Source organism: Pyrenophora tritici-repentis, chromosome 2 (assembly GCF_003171515.1).
Source record: "Pyrenophora tritici-repentis strain M4 chromosome 2, whole genome shotgun sequence".
Lineage (NCBI taxonomy): Eukaryota > Fungi > Ascomycota > Dothideomycetes > Pleosporales > Pleosporaceae > Pyrenophora > Pyrenophora tritici-repentis.
The window spans coordinates 3,142,437-3,155,832 of NC_089391.1; the positions used below are offsets into that span (position 1 = coordinate 3,142,437).

A 13,396-nucleotide genomic window follows, 5' to 3' on the forward strand; every position below is an offset into this window, starting at 1 on the left:
GAAGTTCAACAAACACAAGCAATTGCCATCCACGTTGCCCTCATGTCACGATAGAATAAACTTACCAGGCAGAAAGATGCCGCCAATCCTCTCGCGAAAGCGTTTACGGTCCGATTCCCCCAAAGCCGAACCCCCAGCCAAACGTGCGCGCGATCGCAAACCTCCCGCACCCCCTCGGCGAGGCAAAGAGACCGTCTTCCAAACCTTGGACGCGCCGCCAAAAGTCAAACGTACACTTTCGCAAACCAAGGCGCTGTTGGAGCAGGAGGATGACGAGAGTGAATTATCTGAACTGGAGAGCAGTGAGGATGATTTTGAAGATGTGCCGCTGAATGGCGCAAGCAAAGCAAAGGGAAAGACAAAGGGGCAGACCGATGAAGACGGCAGTGAGAGTGAAGACAACGACTGGGAGGATGCACTGGGAGCACATCATCATACCAAGCCCGATCACGGACCTACACCTGTCATCACGGGAGACATCGCCCTCACATTGTCCGCCGCACCGAGAAACGCCTTCGAAAGATCGGATGGCAAAAAGGGACCTTCAAAAATTCAACGACAGATACGAAATGTCACGCATTGTATGCATGTACAGTATTTGATGTACCACAATCTCATGAGGAACGCATGGATACAGGATAAAGAGACTCAGAAGATATTGGTGGAAAACATGTCCACTGGATGCTGGCGCGAGTTGGAAAAATACTGGAACGACGCGGGCGTCACAGACGGGCTAAGCCGTGCTGTCGTGCAGAAAGCGCTGAGTCCATCCCAGAAGGAGACAGCAAGCCAGAAAGGGAAGTGGAAGGACAGTGGCGAGAGTGGAGTCATGGTGTACGGAAGCCCACAGAAGCGTTCTGCTCCTCGCGGAGACAAGAAAACAACATCCAAAGCAAAGGATTCTCCTCAGAATACCAGAAAGGCTCGAGACTGGGGCGCAGCTTCAGAACCACTTGAGCCAAATACGCCAAACCTCTCCGCTGGGGATCCTCTTTTGAGGCTGTTAAAGTATCTCTCGGCCTATTGGAAGGCTAAGTACAGAGTAACAGCCCCCAGTCTAAGAAAGCGCGGATATCTGTCTCCATCGACGCTAGAAGATGAGATCAAGACTTGGAAAAACTATCCAAACCACCCCGATACGTTTGGCGAGCGAATCGAGAATCTGGAGGCTTTTCGCGATCGGGCTCGTAAATGCGAGGGTAGCAGAGACCTTGGAGAACAGCTGTTCACCGCTCTTGTGCGAGGATTGGGCATTGAGGCTCGCATGGTGGTCAGCTTACAACCTGTTGGCTTTGGCTTCAGTCAGGTCGAAGAAGGCAAGCCGAAGAATCTCGAAAAACTGCAACAGGCGAAACCTGCGTATAAGAGCGCCACTGAAGAGACTACATCGCCCGATGCCAAACCAAGGCCAGATGCTGCGGCAGAAAAAGGCAAACCATCCACCAAACCCAAGGTAGATGACAGTAGCGATCTGAGCAGCGTTATATCCATTTGTTCGGACGAAGATAACAGGCCAGCAAAGAAGGCGCCAAAGGCACGCGATTATAGTAAAGATCTGCCGTACCCGACGTATTGGACAGAAGCCATCTCACATCTGACACATACACCAATAGCAGTGTCTCCGTTTCCTCGTTTGATCATCGCAAGTGCGGCATCCCCGGACAAACTCTCAGAATTCTATGCTCGAGGCGCAGCAGCCGACAAAGCAAGACAAGTCTTAGCATACCTGATCGCTTTTTCTGCCGATGGCACAGCCAAGGATGTCACAACACGCTACCTACCGAAGCACCAGTGGCCTGGCAGAACAAAAGGGTTTCGTATGCCCGTCGAGAAGGTCCCGATACACAACAATCGCGGAAAAGTCAAGCGATGGGAGGAGTGGGACTGGTTCAAGTCGCTCATGCGGCCATACTCGCGGCCTCATGAGAAACGGCAACCATGGGATGAGGTCGAAGATGAAGGCGACTTAATCCCAGCGCAACCGGATAAGAAGAAGGAAATGGATGAAGAAGGTGGGAAAGAAACGCTCCAGGGCTACAAGAACTCATCAGAATACGTTCTCGAACGCCATTTCCGCCGCGAGGAAGCCCTCAAACCTGGCGCCAAGATTATCCGTCACTTCGTCACTGGTAAAGGTGACAACGAAAAGGCCGAACCAGTTTACCGACGGAAAGACATTGTGCTCTGCAAGACGCAGGAATCTTGGCACAAAGAAGGCCGCGAAGTGCTCGAAGGCGAGCAACCACTCAAACTCGTTCCAATGCGTGCGGTCACAGTGACACGTAAACGCGAAATTGAAGAGCGCGAGCGCATCGAAGGTGGCAAAGTCAAACAAGGCCTCTACTCCAAAGCGCAGACGGATTGGATCATTCCCGACCCCATTGTCGACGGCAAGATTCCACACAATGCGTTTGGAAACATCGACGTTTACGTCCCTACCATGGTCCCGAAAGGTGCCGTTCATATACCTCTCAAAGGCACAGCGCGTGTATGCCGGAAACTCAACATTGACTACGCGGAGGCTTGTACAGGGTTTGAGTTTGGCAAACAACGTGCTGTTCCTGTTTTGACTGGTGTGGTAGTCGCGCAAGAGAATGAGGACATGTTGATTGATGCTTGGGAAGCGGAAGAAGCAGAGAAACAGAGGAAGGAAAGAGCTAAGCGCGAGAAGTTCTTGTTAGCACTTTGGCGGAGATTTGCTTCTGGACTTAGAGTTGTTAATCGGATGAGGGAAGAGTACGGTGAGGAGATAGAGTTGCCTGCGAAGGCAAAGGTGGTTCCACCGAAAGAAGGGGACTGCGATGAGGGCGGCAAGCCGTCACAGTGGGATGTCTTTCAGAATCATACTGATTTCGAGGGCGGCTTTGTGCGCGACGAAGCGGCAGCATCTGGCGGCGGCTTCGTTCCAGAACAGTCACATCCAACGTCAGATCATAATGAAGACATGGCAGGTGGTTTTCTGCCAGCCAGTCAAGATGAGCCAATTCATGGTGATCTCACCATTGACCATGACGACAAGAAGGAAGCATCACGCGCAACGATATCGGAAAGCACACACCGCACACCCATTTCCCTCACACAGGCGCTGCAGCAACTGCCCAGCGAACAAGCAGACGAAGACTCCGACATGGACGTCGACCCAGACGAAGAACCCGACCAAGACCCGACAGACTCTGAAGGAGAAGAAGACAACCCGCCCCCCAAGCCCACCCGTCATAAATCCACCTCCACCCGCGGCCGCTCAACTCCTCGCGCCCGCGCTTCTCAATCCTCAACGCGCAAACGCAAAGCCACGCTACAATCCCCACCCACTGCCCAGCGCACAGCACCCAAGCGTGCCGCTGCGCGACAAAGCAATGTGCAAGTGAAAAGTCACTTCTTTGCAGAAGCAGCAAGCGACGCTGAGACTGACCTTACTGACATGACTGACCGGGCGTCGCCCAAGAAGGCGGCTCGAGGGCGGGGCGGGGCACGGGCGAGGGGACGAGGAAGGCCTCGGGGTAGAGCAGGGAAGGCTAAGGACTGAGGGAGTTGTAGAGGGTATTGGATGTAGTGGACGGCGGTGGAATTGTAATTGAATATTGAGTGGATATGGGGGTGGGTTGGGTACTGCTTTTAGGGGCTGTCAAACTTGGCAAGAATATGTATAGATGGTATTTTCATGTCAAAGTCTGGGTTTCCTGAGTGGAAATCGTGGAAAGGATAGCCTATATGCTCACTTTGAGATCATTTTTGGCTGGAAATAGACACAGTAGTAATGGTAGTAGCAGCAAAGCCAACCCGCAGGGACATGTTCATAGAGCTGACTTCTATATGACAGGCTGGCTGCTTCACCATCCAATAATCAGAAGAGATTGCGTCAATTCGAAACCCCGGTTAACGATAACGAACTAATCACGTGTCTCCCAAAGCGACCACAGACCATCTCAAGACTTCGCTGTTGACAGGCCGAGCACTCAAGAAGCACCATCTTGCGACAGAAGTACCCAAGTTGATCACATCAATCATTGGCAGAAGCACACCTGAGATCAATCAAGCTAGCTTGATAGCTTGATTGGAAGATTGATGCCAAGCCAATTCAATCAATCCAGCCAAACCTCATACAAAAACGCAATCAATCCAGCTGAGCTTTTCCGTGAGCTTGATTCAGATTGATAGCTTGATTGCCTTAAGTATATAGTAGATTTCGGTGATGAGGCAGCCCATGAGGCAGCTTAGATAGCTGTAAAAGCTCTATACTGAGCTTTTTTTGGTGTTTTAGTTACGCCGTGTAACATTGAGTAATATCCGATAGCTCCGTGTAACTAGCAGCCAGCGCGTCGTCTCATATAGTATACTCCATCTCCATCTCCATCACCCACAATACTATATACTTTTGGTGTTGCAGATCTATCGCCGTATACCTCACCTCATCGTCGCCCTCATGCCGCCCAAAAAACGCGTCTCTGATAGCGCTCCCTCGCCTAGAAAGCGCGCGCGCGGCACTGCGAGCCAGCCCGTCGCGATCGACTCGCAGTCATATCAATCTCAGCCATCTGCTCTATCTCCGCCGCCTCCATATACACATACTTTCGAGTCGCGATTGCGCGAGTCGCAGCCCGAAGACGCTATCGTCGCGCCCGCCGAGGGCAGTGAGCAAGCTACGCTCGCTCCGTCTTCTGAAGCCGCCGACGACGCTGTAGATGAGGCTTTTGACGCCCATCTCGAAGACAATTATGATGGCATAGATTGGGGTCGCCTTAAGCTGTATACGAAGCCTATCACGACGCACCAACACAAGCGGAGTTGGATCTATCGCCACGGCTATCGCGTCGCTCTTCTCAAAGATCCAACCCGCGTATTCTTCATCTGCCACTGGTGTTTCAAGCACAAGCTCACGGATATTGGTATTGGGATATACAATACAAGCGCAGCAGTCTCGTCAGCCGCGCGCCACCTCAGCGAGCAGAAACCTGGCCATAGGCTAGTAGCACCAGGCAAGACTCCAGTTGCTAGTGTTTACAACGCGCTCACCACTGCGAGAGTCCCTATCTCACAGGCAGTAGCTAATCAGATTAACGGGTTTAGCAAGCAGCGCTTTAGGTTTGCCGCAGTAGACTGGCTCGTCGCGAACAACCACCCCATCTCTGAGTTCGAAACACCAGCTTTTCGACGCCTAATTGCTATCGCCAACCCACTTGCAGAAGCAGCGCTCTGGAAGAACCACAAGAGCGTCTCCCAATACGTCATACGACTGTTTGACTGGCTCAGGCCCCGCGTTGTCCACGAGCTGTCACAATCGCTTAGCAAGATCCATATAAGCTTTGACGGATGGACAACGAAAGGCGGCAAGCGCGGGTTTCTCGGTATCGTCGCCCACTACGTCAACTCAGATGGCAAGCTCCGAGACCTGCCTATCGCGCTGCCTCAGCTCACAGGCGCTCACTCCGGCGATCGATTAGCTGAGGTTGTATTATCAATCTTAGAGCAGTTTAGCATAAGCGAGCGCACACTCGGTTACTTCGTCCTCGACAATGCCTCTAATAACGACACCGCTGTCGCTGCGATTGCCCACGAGCTTAACTTCAATCCTATACACCGACGCCTCCGCTGTGGCCCTCATACGATCAATCTGATTGGGCAGAGACTGCTCTGGGGCAGAGATGCAGACTCATACAACAACGAGGGAGTTGACGAGCTCGCCGACGAGGCAGCGTTTATAAAGGAGTGGCGAAAGCACGGGCCTTTAGGCGTACTTCTCGATATTGTCAACTATATCCACACACCGCAGCAGTACAATCTTTTTGAGAAGGCGCAGCGTACAGCTTACCGTGAGCTACCTCACGACGCAGACGACAAGCTCACGATACTACAGCCAATCAAGCCAGTAGTCACACGCTGGAACTCATACTTCGACTGTTTTGAGCGAGCTATAAAGCTCGCGCCGGCCATCAACGCGTACGCGAACACCCACATACAAAATACAGCAAAAGAGGATATCTACGCCGACTCACAGGGCAAAAATCGGCCTGCTGCTCCACAGTGGATGAGATCAGACGGCCTCACAGCTGCCGATTGGGCTGTTGTTACCGACTATATAGAGGTTCTTAGGCCACTTAAAGAGTGTACAAAGCGCTTTGAGGGACGTGGCGAGTATAGCTTTGGCGCGATCGCTGAGGTGATCCCAACGTTTGAGTTTCTACTCACTCAATTAGAAGCTCGCCTCCTCTACTACGATTGCGTAGTCCATGACGCTCACGACGAGGCACCCGAAGATCACCTTCCTATTAATCTACGCGCAGCGCTACTTAAGGCGAACGAGTACTACGCTAAACTCGACGACTCGCCAGCTTACTACGCTGCTACAATACTCCATCCTCGCTACAAACACTACTGCGATCAAGCGTGGGCTGAGAAGCCTGACTGGCTGGCGCTTAATAATCTTAATTTCCAGGCACTGTGGGCGGATTACAAGTCGCTGCCGTTACCGAGGCCTTGCTACACACGCGCACCGAAGAAACCGAGCAATATTGACGACGCGATTGACGGCATTATTGATCCCACACGCGGCAATACTAAGGAGGATGAGTATGAGCAGTGGAAGCGCGAGCCAATCGTTGGCAAGGGCACCGATCCTATACAATACTGGTTCGGGCTGCGCGATCAATATCCCAACCTTAGTAAGATGGCGCTTACTATACTCTCTATACCCGCTTCAAGCTGTGAGTGTGAGCGCGTCTTCAGTGAGCTCGGAGATCTACTAGAGCCTCGCCGACGCTGTATATCACCTGAGCTACTAGCAGCACTACACTCAGTACGACGATGGAGACGGGCAGGTTTTGGTGGCGGCGACAACGACGATATGGGCCAATCAAAGCTTACCGACGAGCAGATGGACGTTTTGTACGAGCTTAGCAAGTGGGTGGGCGAAGACGACGATCTAGATACATGGGACGACGGCTGAGACTCAACACCAAAAAATATATACAACTTTCCTATTTGGGAATCAAGCACCCAAGCTACCAATCAAGCTAACAACTTTCCGCCAAGCCAATTCAATCAATCCAGCCAAATCTCATACAAACAGCCAATCAATCAAGCCGGGGGCTGTCAGCTTGCTTGATTGATTGATCTCAGGTGTGGGCAGAAGGATAGAACTTGGCCAGACGAGTATTTTGAGTCGAACAAAATAAGTCATTTGTTGGCAAGAAGAAAGTCGATACCTTCTTTTAGGCGTCAACGATCAGGGTCGGGGTCCATTACGGCTAGCTCTGATACACCAAACGACCAACAGCCATGGGACGAGAAGACTACGCCATATCAGGATCAACGTCATAAGACCTCAATTGAAACCAAAGGCAGTTCCATGCGCAGTTATGTTGGCAGAGGTGAGAGGAATCGAGGAAGATAGCGAAGGTACTTTGCGACTCTTGCTACAGCAGAACGATCCCTGTGAACTTTGACCTAATACTCCCTGCGGCCTCGCTCTTTGACGATGATATATTCAGCAGGACCTTCGACATTAAACGGCCCGAACAAAGCGAAGGTTCTTCAAAACATCACTCGGCTATTAGTTCAATCAGCTGAAGCTATAGCTACACGTAACGCCAGACTTGAACCTCTCATTGAAAGCGTCAACGAAGACTGGAATAACGCTACCCCCTTGTCCGCAGCCCGACTATGCCGTCGAATTCAAACGCGAGGCGTTTACAGAACAACAGCTCATTAAGCTTTCACTTTTCATTGGCGACGTCATCGCCGGCGACCTATCCTACTTCATGGCCACGTACTATATGTACTTCCCGTTATTGACATGAAGTAACATGCGGTGCTACAGCGCTTGACATCGCAGACCGATAAAACACTCACAGCATGACCCTTGCAGTCAGAGCGATTGTCGAGTTTTTCCGACTTCTCAAGCCCGAAGAGGAGCTTCACCGGCAAATTCTGGCCTTTTTAATCACCCAAGATGCCCGGTCGGTGAGAATATACGGTCATTACCTAGTGATCAATGGAAAAGACACTACCTTCTATCGTCACCATATCCGCTCCTTCGACTTTACAGCATTAGAGGGCAAAGAGAAAGGGACGTCATATAATTTCACCGGGAACGTCTACGATATGTGGATACTATGGCACCTGGACAATATCCGCTCGGCCATTGATGAGCTCCCGTCTGAGTTTGACTTCAAAAGCCCGTTGCTCCCAGAGGGATCCGGACTTTCGCAAGACTCGGAAACTTATCATCTCCCTAGATGGTCACCGTCATCTCACTCATGAGACCACGTGCATCCAAAAAGTGGAGATAAAATGCTATGAATGTAAAGTGCTTGATGCAAAGCAGTCTTAATTTGTTTCCCGTTTGGCCCTCTATTAAACATACGATCGGCCTTTGTTTTCACGAATACGATATTTAATCGCCCATCGAACTCAGTAGTAGCCATGTAGCCGCCACACGGCGCTACGAGATGTGACAACGTAGCCTAGACGCCCGTTTAGCAGCAGTCACCACACATCGTGACATCTTACAGTTATCGATGGGCCTTCTAGCTTGTCTGTTACTAGCCAGTAATGTTTGTAACGTCCCACATTGGCAAGCCTTGGACGCGATAGCGTCACCTCTCACGCGGATCGACTCCCATATGTACGTCACTTCACGAAGCGGAATGTAGATCAGCCGTAGGTAGAAGCCGGGCCATTCGCAGAGGCGAGAGGACCTGGCCAGCTGGCCGTATCTTTTGCCTCCGGGCTGAAACGGAGTAGGAAAAGAACAACCACTTAATCAACCACTCGACGATTCCACCATCAGCGTGTCCTGCATGTCTCGTACAAATGTTTGCAATCCAGCGTGGAAAGCTCGGACTGTTTGCACGCCGCTCCATGCGCTCTCCGAAAGTGACTCGTATCCGTATTCATCATAAGTAGACTATACTCTTACGACTGAGTCAAGCCAAACTAGTAGCGGGTGAGCAGCCTGAGATGTAGGTAAGCCGAGGTTGATTTGCACCTAAGCAGCGACGCTTACTAGCCCTAGAGAAATTTGACTGTCTACTCCGTTAGTCGCTTAGTTCATTGGTCTCACAGGGCTGCATACTTCGCATGCACATTCGGGCGGTTGTACCAATAACGCGCGACGCAATGCATCCCGACATGCACCAGTTCCCGGAAGTTTTTCTTCTGCAGCGCAAGAGCCGTGGTTGAGAAGGTTTGGGCCTGACGTAAACTCGGCCAGTTAAGTACCACCATCCTTCCTTCATGATTATCCTCATCTAAAAACCAACATCGGTGAACCTGTCCATCTCACCTCATGCTCATGCACCCAAGTCCTTCGCAATTGTCCCATGAAACAGATTCCCTCCGCGTGGCAATCCTCCGCACCGGAACGAGACCTCCTAAGTATGCCAAGCCAATTTCTCACGCATGCGCAGGGCGGGCCCGCACGTTACCCGGTATTGTGTGTGTGATGCTATTTGGAGTATTGCCGAGCCGACTGGCCTGGGCATCGGCGTCTTGGTCTCCGCGCGAATTGGGCTGAGGCCTGGGGCTTGGTATTGGGGTGCTTGGCGGAGTTAGCGCCCCCTGAAGCAGGATGGTAGGCGGTTATTAATAAATGGGGGATTCTTGCGAGGCGAGGCGGGAGGATTTTCGCCATGGCTGCGAGGTACGATGGCTCGATGATGAAGGATGATAGTATGGACGGTCGGGGTGGCGTTGTTTTTGATTTTTTTGGATGATGGTAAGTTGAGATAGACGGGAGAACGGCGTTGTTTTTTCTGGTGCTGTGATGTGCTGACATGGATGGGAAACTCAGTTATCCAGGAATACCCTATATGAGGGCACGTAAGCGTGTGCCATGGGTCAACAACTAAGTACACATTCGACCTGCATGACCGCATTTCGCTAAACTAAAAAACCACTACACGTCTTATGTTCCCGTATTCAGGTCTCCGCTCTTTCCATGCCGCATTTCTACCGATAGCCGTCTGTCCCCTCCGCTCGTATTTTCATTTCCTTTGATTCGTTCTTTTGGCGGCGATACTGCCTTTAAAGTGGGCGTTTTCTTGGCTCGCCTTGCCGTGGCTTGCCATGTGTCGTTTAGGTAAGCTGGGCGCGCGAGCCCTGTAGCGAGCGCACATTAGTTACCGAAAACGGACGTGGGTATGTGTTGGGGTATGGATAGGATGTGGAGAGAGGGTCGACATTTGCGGGTCCGGGTCCTGCGGGTTCTGTTGGGAGGTTGCTTGTGAGGATTCAAATACAGGTGCTTTTATTGTTTACATCCTCCCCCCTCACCCGAGTTTTGGTACCACTCGTCCCTCGCTCGCTCTCTTTTTTTGTTTCGTGTGTACATTGCCAGTCTTTTCGGTCGTCGTGTCAGACTGTGCGTGTGTACTCGCTGTCATTCGCTTACTTCTACACCCTCTATCAGTCCCTCTGTTAGCGGGATTTACATTTTTACCCTTATTTTAATACCCGGAAGAAGAGATGCGTTTCCAAGATATTGGTATTGCTGCTATGGTGGCGCCCCTTGTGGCTGCCCATGGAGGTATGGAAGGTGTGCCGAAGATCTTTGGGTTGCCCAGGGGTTTGGAGTCTGACTTCAAGGCTCCCGTCGCTGCTCGCGTGCTGAGGCATGCTTCGGAGCCCAAGGGTGGACTGCTAGAGACTCGTCAGGGTGGTCAAAACGGTCGATGTGGTGCTGCTTTTGGAAACGCGAAGTGTGCGACAGGTTACTGCTGCTCGGGTTCAGGATACTGTGGTACAACGAAGGATCACTGCTTGGCTCCGGACTGTCAGATGGACTTCGGTCCTGCTTGCGATGCCAACAAGGCTCCAGGTGGTGCTACTACACGTAATGACCCTCGTCCTCAGAAGGGTAACGTTGCGTACGGAGGCGGTGGCATCTATACTTGCCAGAAGGCTGGAACCGTTGCCATTACTTACGACGATGGGTAAGCCACTACATTATACACCAGCACAATTTGAATACAGCTAACATGAATAGTCCATACATTTACACTGAGCGCGTCTTGGATCAATTCGCTACCTACGGCTTCAAGGCGACCTTCTTCGTGACCGGAATCAACAACGGCAAAGGAGCCATTGACACCACAGCTGCCTGGTCTAATGTTATCAAGCGCATGATAGCTGAGGGTCATCAGGTTGCCTCCCACACATGGAGCCACGCGGACTTGAGCAAGATCAGCGACGCCCAGCGCATCAACGAGATGGTCAAGAACGAAATGGCCATCCGCAACATTATCGGAAAATACCCCACCTACATGCGACCTCCTTACAGCTCTTGCAACGCCGCATGCCAGACGACGATGAAGAACCTGGGCTACGTCATCAGCTACTTTGACCTTGACACCGACGACTACAACCAGTTGTCTAACATTCAAGTTGCCAAGGATAACTTCAAGAGGATCCTCGATTCCACTGCTGGTGGCCCCCAATCTGGCGACCGTCTGGCTATTGCCCACGATATTCACGAGCAGACTGCGCTTAACTTGACTGGATACATGTTGGAATACCTTAAGTCCAAGGGTTACCGCGGTGTCACCATGGGCGAGTGCATGGGCGAGCCTGAGGCAAACTGGTACCGTACATCCGGCGAAGCTCCTCCCGCAAACGGCGGCGGTAGCGGTAACGGTGGCGGTAGCGGAAACACCCCTGTGTCAACCGATGGCTCCTGCGGCTCTGGAAAGGGCACGTGTGCTGGTTCGACATTCGGAAACTGCTGCTCGCAGTACGGATGGTGGTAAGTTCATTTTCATCCCTATTCTCAAGTACATCCAACTAACAACCTCAATAGTGGCGCTTCAACTGATCACTGCGGCGCTGGCTGCAACTCTGCGTTCGGTACCTGCACCACAGGTGGCGGCAGCGGTGGCGGCGGCGGCAGCACGACTCCTGGAAAGAAGGTTTCTACAGATGGAACTTGCGGAGTCCAAGGTGGAGCTACTTGCGCCGGTTCGACGTTCGGAAACTGCTGCAGTTCGTATGGGTGGTGTGGTTCCACCACTGGACATTGCGGTAGTGGATGTGATACTTCCTCCGGTACTTGCACCAAGTAAAGTGAGCGAGAATTGCTCTTTGCATACGAATCAATGGGGACGATGGCTTGCATTCGGATGTGGGCAAGCGAGATATCAGAAAAGTAATTTAATGAAAATTAATACTGTATTATGATATCCACCTATTGGCGTTGTTCTCCTGACTTGTTGACGGAATGTGCGCTGACTCTGCTGTAGGGCTATACTCAGGGGAAAGGACGGCTTGGAATTGGCGCGAGGGATTTGACCGGTGAGAGATGATATGACAGGATGCCCAAGGCTGATACAACTGCGCGTGCTATGCTGTATCACACAGTGGCTACTTCAGCTTCCATGATGTTCGTGGCTGAGTGCATATGCATATCGCGCTAACTGAGTTGAGCGGGATGAGGGGCAGTGCGCAGTTGCGGCTGCCTCGTCGTTATCTCAGCCTCTCCTTGCAAACACATCTCTTTTTCGCGGGTGCAACTCTGTAGCCACCTGTTGCCGGTGTTTTCGGGTTGCCGGCTGGCTTCTGAGGCCGAACTGCAGCCTGTGGCGCTTACCTGGATGATTACAATGAAGCCCCAACCTCACGATCGCAAGCACTCCCTCCCTCCCGCGCCCGCCATGTCGGGTAGTTATGCAAGTATTGATAGTGTGAAATGTCGGCGGACACTACTGCTCGCAGGACGATCCTCTGAAAACACCCCCTGGCAAAGAAGCAAGCAATAAACGAGGTAGCTCACTTGACTCGTCTTAAACATTCACACATAGTCGGTGTGATTGGTACATATACGCTGGGTAAAGAGCTATCTATATTGATGTATCCTGTGGCGGACTATAACCCCCAAGATTTCCTCCGACAACATTGCGAAGAACGCGACCGAAGAAAGCATTCCTCAATATTTAGCTTGATGATACGGTCTTTTGAGTGTCTCGTCAGTGCTATTGTATTCACAAGCAGTTGATCAAATACATGGATGTCAAGCCTCAAAACATCCTTGTTCGAAGACAGATGGATAATACAGCTCTCACATATACCAAGACCTCCACGTATCAATCTATATTACCGACTTTGGAACCTCACGCTTGTATGAAAAGACGTGGAAACCGACTGACGAACAAGCTTTGCTCGAAAATATGTGCCGGTCGAGGTTGTAGAGGAAGATATACGAGGATTTCCGGCCGATATATTCTCTCTCGGCCGTTTTTTTTGGAGATAGCTGCATACATCTGTGATATTAGGCCTCCGGAAGCTGCCGAGAGATCAGTGCAGGACCATCTGCAGGGACTTCTATACGCTAGTACACCGAGACGACCATGGTATTACGCCAACATCGATCGCATTGATCAACACATCAGTTCGAGCAAATGGCCTG

At 51.4% G+C, this 13,396-nt stretch overlaps 3 protein-coding genes across 3 annotated transcripts; all 3 read left to right on the forward strand.

Annotated features, from left to right (window-relative positions):
- Window positions 1-76: 76 nt before the first annotated feature.
- PtrM4_066510 (uncharacterized protein) lies at window positions 77-3,504 on the forward strand (the record flags this gene model as incomplete). The annotated part of the gene is made up of 2 exons (XM_066105729.1): window positions 77-3,435; window positions 3,489-3,504. The coding sequence occupies 2 exons, from the start codon at window positions 77-79 to the stop codon at window positions 3,502-3,504; spliced, it is 3,375 nt and encodes a 1,124-aa protein (XP_065964356.1).
- A 919-nt stretch (window positions 3,505-4,423) lies between these two features.
- PtrM4_066520 (Dimer-Tnp-hAT domain containing protein) lies at window positions 4,424-6,943 on the forward strand (the record flags this gene model as incomplete). The annotated part of the gene is made up of 1 exon (XM_066105730.1): window positions 4,424-6,943. One exon carries the CDS (start codon window positions 4,424-4,426, stop codon window positions 6,941-6,943), a length of 2,520 nt encoding a protein of 839 aa, XP_065964357.1.
- A 3,521-nt stretch (window positions 6,944-10,464) lies between these two features.
- On the forward strand, window positions 10,465-11,744 carry PtrM4_066530 (CDA1, xylanase-chitin deacetylase; the record flags this gene model as incomplete). Its single annotated transcript, XM_001933359.2, has 2 exons — window positions 10,465-10,931; window positions 10,985-11,744. 2 exons carry the CDS (start codon window positions 10,465-10,467, stop codon window positions 11,742-11,744), a joined length of 1,227 nt encoding a protein of 408 aa, XP_001933394.2.
- Between the last annotated feature and the right edge of the window lie 1,652 nt (window positions 11,745-13,396).